We start from the raw sequence: 20,710 nt of genomic DNA, 5'->3' as shown, positions 1-20,710 counted from the left end.
ATTTCCCATCGTGCACTAGGAATCAACAGGAACTCAAAATATAGTCAACGAATATCAAAGTCATAATTTCGTTGGTGTTGGAGCGAGGTCACTATTGGTTTTTACATTGTTCACGTCACTATTTAGTCGCCAACTGTGAAATCACACGAAAATCGTACAATGTAAGGCCAGCTTTAGACTTGGAAAAGCATTTGAGGTAGTCAGATGAGACTGCTGTTCTTGGCGGGTCCAATTCAGTGACTAAATGGGATGATCAGGTTCTGCGTGCCACATGGGATGATCAGGTTCTGCATGCCACATGGGATGATCAGGTTCTGCGTGCCACATGGGATGATCAGGTTCTGCGTGCCACATGTTGATCTAAACAGACCCATGAACTCCAACGTTACTCATGCCATAGTAATGCAGAAACATAATGGGCTTATGAGTGTGTCTGCAGAGAGAAGTGCAATCAAAGCACAGGCCTACCCAGTCCAGTTGTGTTGTGTTGCACATGTGCAAACTGCTCTTGGTTATATGTGCATGAGGGCTAAATGCACATGTGCAAACTGCTCTTGGTTATATGTGCATGTGGGCTAAATGCACATGAGTTTGCACAAAGTGACCTAGAGCCCAGCACAGTGAACTTCCTGAAAGGCCATGTCTGTACTCTCTGCCTGCGCAGTAATTACAATATAGATTAAGGAGTGTGGATGGACACATGACTTCTGGAGGTGGAATGTGGAAAGGGCAGAGGGAGTGTTTTGAATACCTTTGCATTAGTGAGTGCATATGATACGCTATGGGCTGGTCTCTCATACATGGATTAAGCCTAGTCCTAGACTAAAAGCTTTTTCAATGGTATTCTCGATTGAAGTGTGTGTGTGTGTGTGTGTGTGTGTGTGTGTGTGTGTGTGTGTGTGTGTGTGTGTGTGTGTGTGTGTGTGTGTGTGTGTGTGTGTGAGAGAGAGAGAGAGAGAGAGAGAGAGAGAGAGAGAGAGAGAGAGAGAGAGAGAGAGAGAGAGAGAGAGAGAGAGAGAGAGAGAGAGAGAGAGAGAGAGAGAGAGAGAGAGAGAGAGAGAGAGAGAGAGAGAGAGAGAGAGAGAGAGAGAGAGAGAGTGCAATGACTCAAACAGAAGCAGCTGACTCCACTGGCTGTCAGGGCAGCAGAACATCAAACTAGCCTGGGAGATGCTGGTTATGCAAGGCACTCTCATTAACGACAGCAGCTACCTCTTTCAGGGAACAAACCAACAACCTCCAACGGTCGTCCGCATGGTTGTGTGCTCTGCATCAGATTTATCTTGTTCTCAGTGATTTAATAAAATCTGCCTGGTTTTGATGGCTGTTCCTCAGGGAGTTACGTCAGAGATGGAGGTGTTTGTGTCTGTACCTGCGTGTGCGTGTGCGTGTGTGCGTGCGTGTGTGTGTGTGTGCGAGCTGTGAGGGGAGGGAGGCGGATGGCATTTGGAGGGAGGAGGTTTGATCAGTAGATTTGGGAAAGGTGTGTGGGCGGCAATCTGACTGCTGGATGTCAGCAAAGTCAATCCCCAGAGATTAACTGTAGATTGATGTTTTCTTCTAATCCTTGTGGTGGAAACACTGGATTAAAAAAAAAAAAAAAAAAAAAAAAAAAAACTTCTGTGTTTATTTACTAACATGTCTATGTAGTTTTATGTCTGACCAGTGCTGGCCCTGGAGCTTGCAGCCCTGACTTAATTAATTTACATTAATAAATATACAATTGGAAATTTCCATGCTTAATACCCATTAAATTCTATCTCTCTCCGTTGAAATGCAGACAGAGTTGTGCAATGTGGATCTTCAAAGGAAAAGTGGTAAAATCTTAATGTGTTGACAGCTTGTTAGTTGAGTGGTGAGAGCTCTGCTCTTGGAGCGCAGCCCGAATGGACTTGAGATATGATAAACAGACGCTCATGATCATAACAACCCATATTAATTTAAAGCAGCTTTCTTCACGCTGCAGCAATCACCTCTTTAGGAACATTTTTGTAATTGTTAGTCATATATTCAGAGACCTTAATCTGTTGTGTTTCCATACTGTGGTGCCTCTGAAGATTCTGAAGATTGAATTCTCAGGTACAATGTCAGTGTGAGGTACCTACTGCGGTTAAAATGATTCAGTAAGGTTATCCATGAATGACCGCTGCCCATAGTGATCATGAGTGTGTGTGTGTGTGTGTGTGTGTGTGTGTGTGTGTGTGTGTGTGTGTGTGTGTGTGTGTGTGTGTGTGTTTGTGTGTGGTGAATGTATGTATTATGTAGTGAAGATGTATACAGCGCAAATAGATATTCTTCCTGTGTTAGTGTGGTGTATCTTAGCCCCTGAGATGGCACTTGTACATTATGATAGGGGAGGAATTCTCAACTATGAGGTGTTGATTCTTTTCCTATAACTGCACAGATTGATTGTTTGTTTTAAGGCCTGACTGTAATGTGCCAGTGATTGTCTGTATGGCTTCCAGAAAGACATGCAAGCTACATGTAGGCTACTGGAAATTTCACAATATTAAGTGTGTCATCCCAATGTAAGATTCAGTGTGAGGGGAAATCTTCAGTTTAAATATTTGCTCGTGGGTAAAATACCCCTTAGACTAGTGGAGGTATGAACGTCAGTTTGGCAATGTGAAAGATCTTGTAGTTGTTCTAATGCCCAGTGGTGTACAGGCTTTAGTCCAGTGGTGTACAGGCTTTAGTCTTTGATTACATGTACAATGGATGTCAGATTTTTAATTAATGGCCTTTGGATTCTGCCGGGTTTTTGAAAATATAGGCCAACTCTATTTCCGTTCTGCTTTGTGTTTGATATGTTGCAAGTCTCATGAGTAATCTTTCTCTCTCTCTCTCTCTCTCTCTCTCTCTCTCTCTCTCTCTCTCTCTCTCTCTCTCTCTCTCTCTCTCTCTCTCTCTCTCTCTCTCTCTCTCTCTCTCTCTGTCTCCCCCTCTCCCTCCACCCTATTTGTTACCATGAATTGCTGGCCTCTGAGGCAATCCATGCTTTTAGCTGGTTACAAAACCAGCCAATCATCACAGGACTGGTTGTTCAGAGAGGGGAGGGGCTTGGAGCTCTTTGCAGAGCGGCTGCGGGGGGAGTATGCGTGGAGACTGGGCGTGGCTTAGAGTCAGCCTCCCTCCCTCCCCTGACATCACGTCTCAGCTTTCCTCCCTGCAAGCGTGTTTCCACTGTGTAGTATGTGTTTGTGTGCTGAGGCTTAGATTCACACACAGAGAGAGAGAGAGAGAGAGAGAGAGAGAGAGAGAGAGAGAGAGAGAGAGAGAGAGAGAGAGAGAGAGAGAGAGAGAGAGAGGCACTGAAGGAGGGAGGGGGCAGTTGGGGGCTGAGCTCCGGGGTCGGGGACAGTGAGAGAGGGGGATTCTGCTGCAGACGCTGGGCCCAGTGCTGTGCTGTGCTGTGCTGTGCCATGCCAAAGGGATCTCTACATGGAAAAACAACAATGGAGCCTGCTTGAGAGCTTGCTTCTCAGCCACCCTCTCACACGCACACACACACGCCTCCGTATGAGTAAGTCAACTTTCTCTGCCTCTCTCTCTCTCTCTCTCTCTCTCTCTCTCTCTCTCTCTCTCTCTGTGTCTGTGTTTGAGTGTGTGAGACAGTGAGACAGAGAGAGAGAGAGTGTATGTATGAAGGAGCAATAGATTCTGTTGTGCTTTGCTGTCATATTTGACTTGGGCTAGAAATGAGACTGTGTGTGTGTGTTTGTGTGTGTGCGCAAGAGAGAGATACTATTGTGCTGTCAGCTGGGTGTTATGTGAGTGTGTTAGAGTTTGTGTGTGTGTGTGTGTGTGTGTGTGTGTGTGGAGAGGAATGCCATCGCTGTAACTTCTCTGCTCTCACTCCTGTTCTGAGCGACAGGGATTTCCTGCTGTCTCTCTCTCTCACTCTCTCTCTCTCTCTCCCTCCCTCTCCCCTCTTGTGTCTACTGTACCTTTGACATGTGTACGGATACCTGTTTGCCCTCAGAGCTGTCTGTAATTCATGGACTGTCAGGAGAGATCAGACGCTAAAGGGGAACCGTGAGAGGAGTGTTTCAGCAAGACCATGTCAAGCCTTCCTCTTTTTTCCCTAAACCCCCCCCCACACACACACACACACACGCCTCCTGACTTGTCTCTGAACCAGTCAGGAGATTGGTGGTGCGGCTGACTGCACGTGCCAAGCTCACGCCGACCAGCAGGCAACTGTCAGGTCTTTTTTAGTTTCAAAGGGCTTAAAATAGTGCCCAGAGTGTGGGTGAAAATCAAAGGACCGCAAAGAATCTTGAGAAAACAGACACAGTCTTGTCTGCTTTGGATCTTGGTGTCCATTCACAAGAGAGGATTATAGACCAACACAAAGAGAGAAGACGGCTTGTGAGTGCGAAGCCCTTTGACACAGTTCTACATAATTTGCTTAATATTAATTAATGTAATTAATAACCAGCAAACGTTCTGTTTAGCTCTGTCTGGTTGTGTTCAGCTCTATCTGAATGTGTTGCAGCTCTGGAAAGCTGTAACGTATGTAACGTATTCTATAATTAGGGATGTAAATGGATTGTGTTTACAAACACAAGCACACGCAGTATGTGGAGCCGCTTGGCAGCAGCAGCAGCAGTGGCCCTGAATGGGCTGAGTGATGTTGCTTTTCTAAAGACAATGAGTCAGTGTTTGGACGCGGTGAGGCTCTGGCGGCTATGTGGGTCATGGCCCCGAGGGCTGTGACACGGCCAGTACGCGCCCTCTCCCCCACTCGTGCTCCCGGGGACACTAGGTGACCCGGCCTGCACTGCTCTGTGATGGCACTACAACCAGCAGGTAGAGTCACCTGCGGTTTGTTTTTACTGATTATTTCATGGGGGTGTGTGCACTTACCTGATGGAGGAGTAGTTGGAGTACGTGTGGAAATGTGTGTGTATGTGTGTGTGTGTGTTTTCAGAAGCAGTTACCGGCACTTCTTCAGTTTCTGCTTTAGGTGTATTTCTGATTCTCTGATTGTGTTCTTCACTGCTGCTTGAAGTAAATTAGAAAGTTGATTGTTTCAGTTTTTTTTTTAAATTTCAGCCTTAATGAACTTTGTAATGGAAGGAAGACATTTTGTTTATAGGAGCCACAATCTTGAACCTGCTGTTGGAAACTGTACCACAACACTAAGAGCTATCCCAGAAGGACTGTGCTCTTAATTTAGCCTGCATGCATCATCACATTAAAGAGAGAGAGAGAGAGGGATGGGATGAGATGGTAGAGAGATATTACCATATGAGGTGCTCCATCCTCTCCCATTGAGACATCCATCTGACTGACTCACTGCATTGCACTCATGAGGCAGAACCAGTCCAATCAGCTTCCAAACTCACAGTCACTCAACCACAACAGCAAACAGACCTGCCAGAGCAAAAAACAGCAGTAAACAGCAGTTGACCTAACAGCCCAGACGTTCCATGTCAAAACACTTAGCCTGTCGAGCGCCCAGCCGGGCCAGCGGGAGCACAGGGGTCAGCACGACAGGGCTAGCGGTGGCGGCAGCCAGGGAGACGTGGATTTAGGGCTTGGCTTGAGCGGGCTGCTGTGACAGATGTGCAGACGGCGTCATTCGTGTTTCTCTGTGTATAAATAATAAATCTGCCCGTGACCCACTGAGTGGAGTTCCTGCTGCTCCGTAATGACGCAAGCGGCAGCTCGTCCCTGCACATCTCTCACCACCAGCTGATCAGCCACGGCTAAACCTCTCACTCTCACTGTCTGCTCATCTGTCTACACACGCAATAGCTGCTGCTACATCTAATGGATACTCAAGCTGAACAGTTTTATATGGCGTGTGTTTGCGTGTGGACGTTTTGTTGTGATGGTTTCTATGGTAGTGCATGGTGTGAAGTGTAACCTGCTCATTGTCAATAAAAGATGAGAATGAGCAGTATGAAAAGCATGACAGGGAAGCTGACATTTCTGCTGATATTATCTTAGTGTGTGAGCTGTAGGATGGAAATGTAGTGTGCAATATAGTGCTGTACATCCTGTGCGTGCAGATTTGCCTAGAGGGGAGCCCGTGGGCCTTTATGCTGACTTTGTGACTTGTGTGTTTGTATACTTTGTCATGCTTGTTTTCCGTGGTGCTCTGCCACGGTACTTCCCCCATGACTATGAAGTCAAATTAGATCTGACCTCTTCTTAGCTCAGGTGACAGCGACTCTGGCTCTCGGCCCTTGGCAGTATTAAATGATCCAGTTGTCAAAGTTTGGAGGAGGGAAGGGACAAGACTGTGTCCAGGCCCAAGCTAAATTAGATTAAGTCTGTGATTTATGGAGTGTGTGTGTGTGTGTGTGTGTGTGCAGGAGTTAAAGGGTGGGGAGGAGGAACGCAGTTCTGCCACCTCAGATAAATGAATAATAAATATATTCTTTCATACCAACGATATAGTGCGATGATATTGTTAAAATAATTAGTTATGAGGTGACCAAGAAGCTATCAATTCTTGTCCAAAAAGTATTGCTACACCACAATACTCAATATGTTGTTGTGTGTGTGTGTGTGTGTGTGTGTGTGTGTGTGTGTGTGTGTGTGTGTGTGTGTGGATGGATGGTTGTGTGCTGAGATGTTGCTGTTAGATGTTGCTGTTGCTGGGTGTTAGGGTAGTGTGGCAGGTTTGTTTTGTGAGTGTGTGTGTTTATTTGAAACAGAGCCAGGGGCATAGAGAAATATTCACGTCTTAAAAACACCAAAAGGAGGCCACACTCCTAGCTGAATTGACGCTCGTTGCTGAATCTCAGATCTGGGATTGTGAGCTCTAATCCCCGACGTTTGAATTTCGCTTTGTTTTCCCGTCTCCTGCTGGGTGCTCGTAGAGACCACATGAGACGCTAGGGAGCTCCGCATGAGAGAGAGAAAGAGAGATGCTTTGTTCCCCCCTTATCCCACTACTCAATGGGCTTTCCACCACGGAGAGACGGCCGGCATTATTACTTTACAATGTTTCGAACAAACTTTCACGGAATCCTTTGTGTTCACCGAGGCATTAATCAAAAGTAGGTGAGCTCCGATTACATGCACGGCTCTGGTGCGTCCCTGAAGAACAGTGCATCTCATTGTGCTCTGCAAGTGCCTGTTTCTCACTGCAAGGGCCTGTTTCTCACCGCAAGGGCCTGTTTCTTACTGCAAGGGCCTGTTTCTCACTGCAAGGGTCTGTTTCTCACCGCAAGGGCCTGTTTCTCACCTCTAGGGCCTGTTTCTCAATGCAAGGGCCTGTTTCTCACCTCTAGGGCCTGTTTCTCACTGCAAGGTGATGTTTGGTGTGAAGTGTTTACTATATAGGAGAGCAACATCCTGCAGATCGAAACATCCTCTATGCAGTGTACAGTCTCCTGCTGACCTAGAGTGCCTTTGTCTTGCAAACTACATTTACATGTATTTCATTTTAGCAGATGCTTTTATCCAAAGCAACTCACAGAAAGAAAGTAACATTCAAGCCACAGTGCAGAGAAGACCTTAGCTAGCAATTACTACTGCATCAGTCAGTACTATTAGATAATATTAGATTAGATAAGAGTGCAGACATTATAAGTACTAGGTAAAGTGTGGTAGTAGGAGAAAGTGGTAGAAGAGAAGAGAGGAAGAGACAAAGTTTTGTGGAGACCTCAATTCCCACCCTGTGTTCAGAACATCCCCTCATTCACTACATAGTGCACTAGATAACCACCATACAGTTATTCACTACAGGGTGCACTAGATAACCACCATACAGTTATTCACTACATGGTGCACTAGATAACCACCATACAGTTATTCACTATGAATTGCACTGACATAGTGAATTATTCACTATGCTCTATGGGAGTGAATGAGTGGAGGTTTCGGAAGCAGGGCCACTCTTCAGGGCAACTCATCAGTTCTATGAATAGAGCGTCTTTATAAGGAATGAGTTTGAAATAGCAGATTTTTTAGTGTAAAATCAATGCGTGCACAAAACAGCGGTCATTCCTCATAAAGATGCTGTCTCATGACACTGGTCTGCATTAACCACCGGAACACCCGAGTGTAGTTCCACTTGTTTATCGACTAGCTGCAGACGAGGGTGGATTTATCTGCTTGGTTCTTTGTGAAATCAATTGCACATGTCTCTGTGTGTGTGGTTTGATCATGTGATGGTGTCTGAGTCTGACCATGTCCCTCTCGTCTTGTCCAGGTTAAGTGGCGGCCAGGGCTCTGGCTCACCCCCTGAGTGTCCGTGGTCATGGCCAAGCGCGAGAGCAGCTGCAGCAGCCCAGCAGTGGTGCGGCAGATAGACAAGCAGTTCCTGGTTTGCAGCATCTGCCTGGACCACTACCACAATCCCAAAGTCCTGCCCTGCCTGCACACGTTCTGCGAGAGGTGAGGCTCCTTGGAAACTCTGCTGCTCTGTTGTGTCAATGTTGATTTGACGATCTCCATCTTTTCTGTCTCTGCCTGCCAGTCAACTGTCTTACTACCATACTACCTTCTGTCTTACTACCATACTACCTTCTGTCTACCTTACTACCATACTACCTTCTGTCTCTGCCTGCATAAAACTATCATTTAGAGAGAGAGAGTGTATTTGTAAAGTAACGCTTTCAGTCAGAACATGTCAGTCCAGCCCTTGCCCCCGTGCCCTGTCCATCTCGCATCTCCCCCTGCCCCACACACAACTGTTTAAATCAGGTGTGCTCAGGTAATCAGTAGAGCCATTAATGAGATCAGTCAGATATGCAGAGCAGGCTCAGTTGGTAGGCTTGCTAATCAGAGGAGAGGAGGGGGGCAGGAACAATATCGAAACCCCTTCATCTTAGCTGTTAGTTGTAGAAGTTACTGTAGTTGTTGTTGTTGTTGTTGTTGTCGTTGTTGTCATCTGGGAGGCAAATGGAAAAAGATGATTACTGACATCTCAGAGCACAGATCTCCTTTCATACTGTACTGTACTGTAGGTCAATGGCACTGGCACCTGCCAGACTTGCCAGGCTAACTGTGTGCCATGGGGAGAATTCTGCAAGCCCATTTTCACAGACCTAGAAGTCCACTGCCTGCCAGCAGGCGATCTGTGTCCTGTGTCGTCACTGTCCTGTGACGACACCCACTCTCCAGAGTCACACTGCTTGGCACACTGCCACCTTTCATATCATCACAGCTCCAGAAAAGAAGTCAATATCTTAACTTTCATCTCCCTTTGCTCTTTGTGTCTTCCCCCTACTTTTTCTTTCTCTGTTTCTCCCCTTTTCTATTTTCTCTGCCCTCCCTCTCTCCTGGTCTCTCTCTCTCTCTCTCTCTCTCTCTCTCTCTCCCGTTCTTTCTCTCCCTCCTCTAGGTGTTTACAGAACTACATTCCTCCCCAGTCGCTGACCCTGTCATGTCCCGTGTGTCGGCAGACCTCCATCCTACCTGAGAAGGGCGTGGCCGCCCTCCAGAACAACTTCTTCATCACCAACCTGATGGAGGTGCTCCAGCGGAACCCCGAGTCCTCGCCGCCCGAGGCCTGCAGCGTGCTGGAGTCGGTCAGCGCCGCCGTCGCCGGGAAGCCCCTTTCCTGCCCCAATCACGAGGGCAAGGTAAGCCTCTTTGGGCCGGGCACCGGAGATCTGGTGCAGGCTGCCTAGGAGGCCGTGCAGTTGAACATCATGTTGGGGCATAAGGATAAGGCATGGCTGCAAAAGGCCCCAGTATATTCTGTGCATAGTTCTGTATTACAAAGGTGCAGATACACAGGGAAACCTTTTGAGCAATGCTGGTAGGCAAATCTTTCTCATTGATATAGACAATACAGTATCTGGAGATCTTCTAATCATCAACTTTTCACAAGCGTTTAGACAGAACACAAGGAACTGGTCATGTGGTTGCCTGGTAACAATGCTCAAAAAGTTACCCCATGCATCATCACCTGGGCTCTAACTTGCTCACTACCGCCCTCTGTAGGTGATGGAGTTTTACTGCGAGTCGTGTGAGACGGCCATGTGTTTGGACTGCACGGAGGGAGAGCACAGGGATCATGTGACTGTTCCCTTAAGAGACGTCCTGGAGCAGCACAAAGCAGCTCTGAAGACCCAGCTGGACACCATTGGAAACCGGTAAAAAGCACAGCTTCCCACAGAGACCCAGTTACACCACTGATTTAGATATCAGACTACATGCAGCTGTTAGTCATGCACAGCATCTTTATTGGATATAATTCAGTATAAGCTAAGATAAGTAAGTATATGTTAAGATAAGATAGATAAGTTAAGTATCTATCAATCTATCTATCTATCTATCTATCTATCTATCTATCTATCTATCTATCTATCTATCTGGGTCATTCCACGTCAATTGAACCAGGGCCCACGCACTTAGGTCTAAAAAAATTCTGAAAAAATTACCAGGTGTACCTATGTTACCCAGGAGACACACTGTAAAATTACTCTTATGTATGTCTCAATACTTTCCAAGATACAGCCAGTTTTACAGGGGAGGGGTGTCGATTTTGTTAGAAGCTTACTCTTTTTTTTTTTCAAAGTTCACAAGCCCCACAGCAAAGAACTAAACCATCTAGGAGGCTCATATTTAGCATTCTGGTACATAAATAGGAATAGTATGTAGCAAAATAGTCACGTTTGGTCTGGATAATCCTGCATGGTCATAGCTGTCCCTCAAAGTTGATACAAATTTTATTGGAGTTTTTGGCTGGGCTCTGTTCAGGCCTTCAGAAGACATATTTGTACTCAACATAGACTCTTGATTTATTTTCCTTACTGAGATAAGTAGAAACACTCTCACAAAAAGCAATGAACAGAAAATAAATTCCTTCAGGGTCTGAACAGGAAACCTTACAAGTCTGAAAAATCATTTTGGTTCTCATTTTCAGAGCACCCAAACACCTTGTGGGAATATGCAAAGATTTTTTTAATATTTTTTTCTTTATTCTCCATGAGTCTTTCTTTTTAAAAACACCAATGAATGACCCATCTATCTATCTATCTATCTATCTATCTGTCTATCTATCTAAAATGGCTCAGCAGATGACAGGTATACTGTAGGCTCTTAAATAGAGTTGATGAAAGAGTGTGAACTTCTGTTCCTCTCACTCTCAGGCTTCCTCAGCTCACGGCAGCCATTGAGCTTGTGAGTGAGATCTCCAAGCAGCTGACCGATAGGAAGAACGAAGCAGTGACCGAGATCAACGCCACGTTCGAGGAGCTGGAGCGAGCGCTGCAGCAACGCAAGAGTGCCCTCATCACAGACCTGGAGAACATCTGCAATGCCAAGCAGAAGGTACAGCAGCTAAATCTGATGATGCGATTTGTGTTCAACTTTGTTTTCCTCTCTCTGTCTCACTCTCCCTATTCATCTGTCAATGTCTGTGTTGGTCTTTGTCTTTCTCGCTCTCTCTGTTTCTCTCTCTCTCTCTCCCTTGCCCTCCCCCCTCTCCTTCTCTCTGTCTCTCTCCCCCCTCTCTCTCCTTCTCTCTCTTTCTCTCTCCTTCTCTCTCTCTCTCTGTGCTCCAGGTGTTGCAGGCTCAGCTCTCGTCACTGCTCCAGGGTAAGGAGCACATCCAGAGCAGCTGCAGCTTCACTGAGCAGGCTCTGTCTCACGGCAGCGCCACCGAGGTCCTGCTGGTCCAGAAGCAGATGAGCGAGCGCGTGGCGGCCCTGGCGCGCCACGACTTCCCCGAGCGGCCGCACCAGAACGCCCACCTGGCCTGCGTGGTGGAGACGGAGGGCCTCCGCCGCTCCATCCAGAACCTGGGCGTGCTGCTGACCACTGCCGCCGTGGGCCACACGAGCGTGGCCACGGGCGAGGGCCTGCGCCACGCCGTGGTCGGCCAGCTGGCCGCCGTCACAGTCACCACCAAGGACAAGGACGGCGAGCTGGTGCGCTCGGGCAACGCCGCGCTGAGGGCCGAGATCACCACCGCGGGGCCGGAGGGCAGTGGCGGCGGCGTGCGGGCGGCCGAGCCCGAGGTGACGGACAACAAGAACGGCACGTACGAGGTGGGCTACACGCTGCGCAGCGAGGGCGAGTTCGCCTTCACACTCACGCTCTACGGCCAGCCGGTGCGCGGGAGTCCGTTCCGGCTGCGCGCGGTCAAGCTGTCGGACGTGCCGGCGTCACCGGAGGACGTGAAGAGGAGGGTGAAGTCGCCCAGCGGCAGCACCGGACACATCAGGCAGAAGGCCGTCCGGAGGCCCTCCAGCATGTACAGCACCACCAAGAAGAAGGAGAACCCCATCGAGGACGAGCTCATCTACAGAGTGGGTAAGAACAGGAGCAGACTCTCCACAAGAGCTCAACAACACCTCTCAAGAGCTCAACTCAACACCTCCACATTGTGTCTTTTTTAGTTGATTTTTTTGGGCTTTTCCAGCCTTTTGGATAGGACAGTAAAATATGAGGAAATGTGGTAGAGAGACATGGGGTGTGGGTTTGGTCAGTGACTACAGGCTGGAATCAAGCCCTTTGGCTTTATTTGTTATCGTATCAATTTGGTATTTGTATAGACAGCTTCAAGGCTATGTATCAATGAGTTCATTTATTGCTATGTCTGCTGTTTTTGAGAACATTGTGTGTGTGTTCATTTTGCACAGGCTCACGAGGTCGAGAGAAGGGAGAGTTCACTAATCTGCAAGGCATTTCAGCCTCCAGCAATGGAAGGGTTGTGGTGGCCGACAGCAACAACCAGTGCATTCAGGTAAGCCTGCAATCCCACTCGTTAGCGCTGTTTGATTGACAATGCCTCCACTGCTCTTCAAAACCACTCTGATCTTGTACTTTTACATTGTGACGCTGAAGTGAGTACAAAATCAAATCATGTGCGATGTCAGATAAGACTGGACAATGCTTCTTTCATCTGACCATTTCCTGTTCACACAACAAGCAATCAAAATAATTGTGTTTGTAATCTCTATCTTGAGATAGTGGGATTAAAACAACACAAAGCCATCTTTGTCAAAGAGGGGGAGGGTAGCAGATCAAAATCTGGTTCAACATTCAAACCATGCCCTACTAAATTCACTGTGCTAATGTGATTTTCTCAAAGCTCTGCAGCCACTGTCCAGGCCTCACTGTGTCTGTTTTATCCTGTTTTATTCTGATCGCTTGCGCTCTGTTTTCCCCATGGGCTATTCATACAGGTGTTTACAAACGATGGGCAGTTCAAGATGAGGTTTGGGGTCAGAGGTCGTTCCCCAGGGCAACTGCAGCGGCCCACAGGTGTTACAGTGGACATGAATGGGGACATCATAGTGGCAGACTATGACAATAGGTGGATCAGCATCTTCTCACCTGACGGAAAGTTTAAGGTGAACATTACTAAACATCTGTTAGCAAACACTATTATTAACATCCAACATAGTTCCTCTTGCAACTATGTCCCTTGTTTGCAAGTGTCCAACCCCAGTCATTTCATCCAAAATGTTGGTATTTTCACCATAATGTTGATCATCAAGTATGATGACGACCATAAAAATGATGATTATGGTAATGATTAGTAATGTATGCTTCAGAACACAATTTATCTATTGCGATTGGTGCCAACTTTCCTTATGTACCTCCAACCTTTGCATATAGTGACATCTGGTGGTATGGACACTGTTATTTTTCTGTTCCCCTGAAGCTGTTGGAAGCTGAAGCTGTTGAAAATATACTGTTCTGTTCTGTACTGTGGATCTCTTTGATTTTTCAACATTTCCTCAGCTATGAGGTCAATACGCAGGGGCTGCACATGGGAATGCACACACATAATTTCTTTTCTTCATTCTTCTTTCTGATTAAAGCACAGTGTGATTCATACTGTAGATAGATAGACTGCAGTTAACACGCGGGTGCGGTCAACATGGTTTTGTTGCATAAAGCACCTTCATGCGATTTATATGTGATGTGGCTAATACACAGGAAATTACTGTACAGCTTTTGCAGCATACTCTAAGCAAATGCTGTCCTTTGGTTCTTTTCTGTCCAGAATAAGATTGGCTCTGGTCGTCTCATGGGCCCCAAAGGAGTGGCTGTGGATCGCAACGGTCACATCATCGCCGTGGACAACAAAGCCTGCTGTGTATTCATCTTCCAGTCCAATGGGAAGCTCGTCACCAAATTCGGAGCAAGAGGAACCACTGACAGGCAGTTTGCAGGTACAGGACTTGAGGCGACGCACCCTTTCAATCATACAATATAGAGATAAAGGCTACTCATGGAGACTCGTGGAGGCTATTCGTGGAGACGAGGAACTCACAGAGAACAGACTGGCACTGCTAAATAATTTGATAGTGTGTCAATGCTCTTTCTGTTCTTATGAAAAAAGTAAATAAAGATTAAATTCTTGATTAAAACTAAAGGTGCGTCAACCAAGAGGAAATATTATAAAGTGAGTGACGCTTTGGAATCTTTGGCCAAGAGTCTTGGTCCAATCATATGCTCTCTCTAACTGGACAGGTTAGCACTTTTAATGGCCTGCTTCATTCACAGATGTGTGCTAGAGTGTCTGGTGGTTATGACCTTGAATGTGACTTCCCTGTTAAAAGAATAAGATGGTAAAATATTGAGAAGTAGGAACGCACATCTGTAAAATCATCTTTGAAAAGGCAGCTCTATGTCTATAGCTTGGCTTGTTTTTCTGTAAGGCGCTTCAAACTACTTTGTAAAGATCCGAGCTACTCATACCTACACAGTAATGGAGTGTAATGCAAAAGAGATGCCAATATGTTTTGTATTCATGTTTATATGATGCTTAACAAAACAAATACACTGTAGAGATATGAAAGATTATTTATTCTTAGAACATGATTACCATATGGACTGAAAGGTCAGGTTGAAGGATAATCTCTCAACAGCCATGTGAATAGTGAATAACTCATCCTCTTAAGAAGTTCAACTTTGAAAATGGCCAGATTTACTAGTGCTTTGCTTCCAGCCAGTAGAAAAGTCTGATTATAGTCATAGGCTATCACTATTATGTTCTTTCATGTCCACTGCTTGGTTCAAAGCTAGCTGTCACTCCCTGTGTCTCTGTCTTGTCTTGCTATCCTTTGGGGCTTCCTCGCATTGGAATGTGACATTCAAAACCTCTGGTTATTTTAGGGCCTTGATTTCTTTCATGGTTTGTGTTGGGGTGAAAGGTTTTGTTCTCTGCATGGGAATGTATGTGTGTGCATGTGCCTACAGTATGTGTGTGTGTGTGTGTGTGTGTGTGTGTGTGTGTGTATGTATGTGTTTGCATGTATATGTGTGTGTGTGTGTGTGTGTGCATGTGTGTGTGTGTGTGTGTGTGTGTGTGTGTGTGTGTGTGTGTGTGTGTGTGTGTGTGTACACTATGTGTGTATGTGTACACTATGTGTGTATGTGTATGTTTGTGGATACTCTAATATGTGTACCCATGACTCCTGTTCACAGTCTGTTCTCCTGGCTGAGAGAGGTGTGCCTCACTGTGTTCGCTCAGTGGCCTTGAGACACACTTCTCACCTCACACTTCTTGTTTGTCTCTTCCCATTCCCTTTTAGAAAAAAGTAGTGCACACTTTGCACTGGAGCAAAAGCTTAGTAAATCTGGTGCAGCCTTCAGTAAGTATGAAGTACTGTATGTCCCGTTCTAGCGTGACGTGAAGTGCTCTTCCTAACCTCTCATCCTTCTAATTGTCTTGTGTTGAAAAAAGAAAATCACAAAAATCATGAGTGCCGTGGAACCCCTACAAAGAGGTGATACAGGTGTTGAAACAAGCATATTCTTTTGTGATTTTTGTGGAAATAACAAACTCATCTGCCTGTTATATCTAAACATTTAAACACAATATTATCAGGTAATGCGAAAGAAAGGCAAATTGTAATCAACATTTCTGGTGTTGCAACACATGCAAATAACTGTGGTGCCAATAACAGTGTTGATCATACTAACCTTACCTGACCTCGGCAACTCCAAATGATTTTCACAAAGGGTCTGTTGGGTCCCATTTCCTGTTAAGGTCATGTGTCGTCCAAGTTCATCCTCCTCTCTACTCCTCTTTGTGTCCACACAGGCCCCCACTTTGTTGCTGTGAATAACAAGAATGAAATCCTGGTGACAGATTTCCACAATCACTCTGTGAAGGTACACAGCATTTTTTTTTCTTAATTATTATTATTACCTATGAGCTGAAAGCTGAAGACAAGTCTGTGCAACCAACATGTAAAACATGCTTGAACAACCAGTAGTCCTTTCATCAAATGCTTTCAGCTTTCAGTTGTCCTCCTTGGTCATTCTAAAGGCACAGTGGCAGAAGTGAGGGAGTTGTCTTAATATCCTGAGGCAATCTTAACAGCCCAAACATGGTGTATGTTTTAGCCAAGTATCCAGTCTCCCTGTTTCTGTAGGCACTAAACCACATCAGTATGCTCTCACCAGTTTGGACCTTTTCTTTCTGATCCATTGTTATTCCCATACAACGGATATATGGTGACTGACTACACTACTATCTGTGTGTATGTGACAGTGTAAGATTATTATTAGTAAGATTATTATTATTAGATCATCAAATCGAGAGTTAAATACTCCTTGCTTTGAGAGGTCACTATTTTATTTTATGTACATCTTGAACCTGTGTCCTCAGGTGTACAATGCTGATGGGGAGTTCCTCTTTAAATTTGGTTCCCATGGCGAAGGGAATGGCCAGTTTAACGCTCCCACAGGTGTGGCGGTGGATGTCAATGGAAACATCATTGTCGCAGACTGGGGAAACAGCAGGATACAGGTATGTTATGTCATGCATGGGTTACTACGACTATTGCTACAACTACCACCAACACCACTACTACTACTACCACTACTACTACCACTACTACCACTACCACTACTACCACTACTACCACTACTACCACTACTACTACCACTACCACTACTACTACTACCACTACTACCACTACTACTACCACTACTACCACTACTACTACCACCACTACTACCACTACTACTACTACTACTACCACTACTACCACTACTACTACTACTACCACTACTACCACTACTACCACTACTACTACCACTACTACTACTACTACTACTACTACTACTACTACCACTAGGGTGACCAGACGTCCCGAAAAATTCAGGACAGTCCCGATATCCAAGCAGTTGTCCCGAATCCCGAATCCTGCCCTAATTGTCCCGAAAATTAGAGCAAAGTCTAAAAAGCAGACTCCCGAGTAGTTATTGTCTGATAGAACACACACACACACACACACACACACACAACAACAACTATAGACCGTACAATAAGGTAGAGACAGCTGAGCAGTAGGCTACGTAGGCGGCAAGGCACGAATTTCGAATCCCGAATCTTGCCTTAATTGTCCCGAAAATTAGAGCAAAGTCTAAAAAGCAGACTCTCGAGTAGTTCTTGTCTGATAGAACACACACACACACACACACACACAACAACAACTATAGACCGTACAATAAGGTAGAGACAGCTGAGCAGTAGGCTACGTAGGCGGCAAGGCACGAATTTTGAAAACACGTATTGCTATTTTTCATTCATGAAAGTGAGTGAGGAGAGTGCACGCGCAAGCAGCCACCAGGAGATTTGATTCAATGTTGCTGATGTTGAAGCGCATTTCATAATGACATTTGAGTTGATAATTGAATTATTTTTTATTTCTAATTTCGAGTTCTCATGATACTGTCACACAGTTCAGTTTCTGAATAAAAATAATTAACAATTTTTGTTATTCAAGCAGCCACGAGGAGATTTGATTCGATGTTGCTGATGTTGAAGCGCATTTCATAATGACACTTGATGTAATTATTATTTCTAATTTCGAGTTCACATGATACTGACAGTCAAACAGTTCAATTTTGTAATAAAAATAATTAATCATTTTGGTGCGGAATGTTGAAGTTCATGTTAACCCCCCCTGCACCTCATCCCGAATTTTACCCATTCTCATTTGGTCACCCTAACTACCACTACTACTACTAATACCACTACTACTACTAATACCACTACTACTACTACTACTACTACTACTACTACTACCACCACCACCACCACCACCACTACTAATACTACCACTACTACTACCACCACCACCACCACCACCACTACAACTACTGTACTACCACTACTACTACCACCACCACCACCACTACCACCACCACTACTACTACTTATAATATATATAATGACCAAAACAGCAGTTATTTTGCTATGCTCCAAAGCCTCCAAATTTGTGTACTGTTAATTTCGATAAATAAAGCCTGTTCTTTTGGGTGCCCCACAGGTGTTTGACAGCTCAGGGTCGTTCCTCTCCTACATCAACACCAGCGCCGACCCCCTGTACGGTCCCCAGGGCCTGGCTCTGACGTCGGACGGCCATGTGGTGGTGGCCGACTCTGGGAACCACTGCTTCAAAGTCTACCGCTACCTGCAGTAGGGTGGTGGGCCCCTGCAGTAATAGGGCCCCTCCACTATAGACAGCACGGCAGGAAACAGGCAGGCCGGACACCTCACAGGGCGCTGGAGTCTCTCTCTCCTCTGCTTTCTCAGTTACAGTGTTTTGCCCACTCCATGAAGCCACTTAGATCTCCTGCATCTGCGATAAGGACTGGAGGGACACAACTACAGATTTTATCAAGTTACAGCATGTGCACTTTCATTGACTTACTGATGGAGACAACAACAGGAAGTATACATTTGTCATGGTGGATTGGATTGCAATGTCATCATTATGTCACATATACAAAAGGCAATCTTACCAACAAAAGCACAGATGTGGTTTGGAAAAAAATAACATGTTATACAGAGTGCAAAATGTCCTCACTGAGGGTTTTGTGACACCCCAAACATGGCAGACTGCACCCTGTGAGTAGCCATGTTAGTGCAGCATCCATACCAAACTGTTCTCTTTATCAGTTCATGTCCTGCTCCTTGGGAAATCCAAAGGGCATTTTATCATATCCTATAACTACAACAGTAATTGTGTAATTGATGTGTATTTGTATCTAAATGCATATAGAAATATATCTGTACATATGCATAGGTGTGTATATGTATATAAACATATAAATGTACCCGACAGTCACAGAGCTACTTGAAGGTCCTCGCCACTGGTCTATAATAAAACACACTCTTTCACCAGAGAGATTGTTTTTTATTGTAGGCCAATGGTCCTCTCTTTACATGCATATCCTACCCCCACAGGGTCTGACCTGATGAAGAGGTCAGATCAGATCAGCCGTGTCAGTGTTTAGGGCAGCTGCGTGTGTAAATATGTGCTGGTTTGGACTTACTGGTTTGAAGTACTGTACACTGAAGACACACTCTATAGCACAACATGATGCACATTCAGGCTCTGTGCTGTTTTTGAAACATATTCATCAGAAAGCAGCCAAAAAAGAAAAAAAAACTTATTATTTTTTCTTTCTTCCTTTTCTACATGTTCTCTTCTATAAAATATTTTTCTAATCCCTCTATTTGAAATTGTTTCCTCTCTGCCAAACATCATATCCATACGTTGATGGCATATGACAGATTACATACCCAGCCTATAAGAACTGTTTGCTTTCATGTGTCAAGAAAACATTGCCAAATGTTGTCATAGGTTGGTTGGTTGTAACTGAAAATATACAAACATGATTATCTATATTATGATATTATAAGTAAATGTATGTTTGTCTCTGTATATATTTTCACCATATATATATATATATATATATATATATATATTATATAAAACGTATGTTTATTCAGTAATTAACAGTGTGGCAGAAAAAAAACACCAGCAATGTGCCAGTATTGTTCAATTGTTATTATGATAATTATTTATTTTTAACATATCCCACAGTCATTTTCACAGAGCCTCCTTGTTCTGATATGATTCAATGCACACTTACCACTGGTTTTGCCCAGGTACTTGTTTGAAAATGGACCTTTATCTGGAAACAAACAAATAAATAAATAAATACACACAATTTAACAGATACACACTGTATTATGTTCTTGTACAAAAAGCTGCTGGTAGACTAGTGGTAATACAAAGGCTAACTGCAGTATATACACATATATCCATGCAGGTGGTCCTCTCTTCTTTGCATGTTGATTATGATTTAACCAGCTGTTTGGTTGCAAGTTGTAAACCCTTTGTGAAACTAGCTACCACATTAGACCAGGGGAGTAGACTACAAAGCGAGATTTGTGGGGTGTTGAGCCCAAAACCAGAAATGTTTTACAATTTGACAGAGGTGTTCCTGGTGGACTTCATTACTTTGAATTTTCTTTTCTGAAAAAAAAAAAACCTTTGCCTCTGCTTTCTCGTTTTCTAGTATACTCCTAAGGTGCTCCTATATGGCATCATTAACTGCTGGGTGCTGTGTTTATCAGTAGCTGTATATGCTCCAATAACCTCTCTTACCCAGAGTGTTGATTTGTTTTTCTATTTGTACAAAGCATGATAGTGATTGGTCTGGGAAAACACATGTCATAATTTAACATAGAATCAAGTCTGTCAATATGAGGTTGTGTATAGCACACAGAAACTCACTTGCGTGTTCAACTTCCTTTGGCTGATTACCATTGTGTGTAAGAGATTGTACATATTAAACACTTGAAAAACCCTTGCTGGTTACTGTTGTGTCTGAATTGTGTTGTCATAACTGCCAGGGATTGTGGAACAACAATATAATCTACCATATTAAAAGGGAAAATAGTTTACTTGTGTGCAGAATATTGAAGCAACCCTACACAGCTCTCTTACAGTACCCAAAGTTATGTTTTATC

General features: G+C 44.7%; 1 protein-coding gene across 7 annotated transcripts in view; it reads left to right on the top strand.

Moving 5' to 3' along the window:
• Positions 1 to 20,547, top strand: part of trim3b (tripartite motif containing 3b) — a 31,035-nt gene extending 10,488 nt beyond the window's left edge. For 2 of the 7 annotated variants that reach the window (XM_048236285.1, XM_048236275.1), the window contains 12 exons: positions 8,174 to 8,358; positions 9,308 to 9,548; positions 9,913 to 10,064; positions 11,064 to 11,244; positions 11,478 to 12,228; positions 12,558 to 12,661; positions 13,104 to 13,271; positions 13,931 to 14,099; positions 15,465 to 15,524; positions 15,977 to 16,047; positions 16,547 to 16,687; positions 18,216 to 20,547. In XM_048236285.1, coding sequence (XP_048092242.1) covers positions 8,222 to 8,358; positions 9,308 to 9,548; positions 9,913 to 10,064; positions 11,064 to 11,244; positions 11,478 to 12,228; positions 12,558 to 12,661; positions 13,104 to 13,271; positions 13,931 to 14,099; positions 15,465 to 15,524; positions 15,977 to 16,047; positions 16,547 to 16,687; positions 18,216 to 18,368 — 2,328 coding nt within the window. In that variant the 5' untranslated portion in view covers positions 8,174 to 8,221 and the 3' untranslated portion in view covers positions 18,369 to 20,547. Of the gene's footprint in view, positions 1 to 3,352; positions 3,524 to 4,183; positions 4,372 to 4,740; positions 4,813 to 8,173; positions 8,359 to 9,307; positions 9,549 to 9,912; positions 10,065 to 11,063; positions 11,245 to 11,477; positions 12,229 to 12,557; positions 12,662 to 13,103; positions 13,272 to 13,930; positions 14,100 to 15,464; positions 15,525 to 15,976; positions 16,048 to 16,546; positions 16,688 to 18,215 lie in introns of those variants that run through there. The other 5 variants (XM_048236266.1, XM_048236294.1, XM_048236302.1 and 2 more) reach the window with 5 other exon arrangements.
• Positions 20,548 to 20,710: the final 163 nt, after the last annotated feature.

The sequence above is a fragment of the Alosa alosa genome, chromosome 2 (assembly GCF_017589495.1).
Source record: "Alosa alosa isolate M-15738 ecotype Scorff River chromosome 2, AALO_Geno_1.1, whole genome shotgun sequence".
Taxonomy (NCBI): domain Eukaryota; kingdom Metazoa; phylum Chordata; class Actinopteri; order Clupeiformes; family Clupeidae; genus Alosa; species Alosa alosa.
Note: the sequence above shows the minus strand (reverse complement) of the source record. Positions and strands in the feature narration are given on the sequence as shown.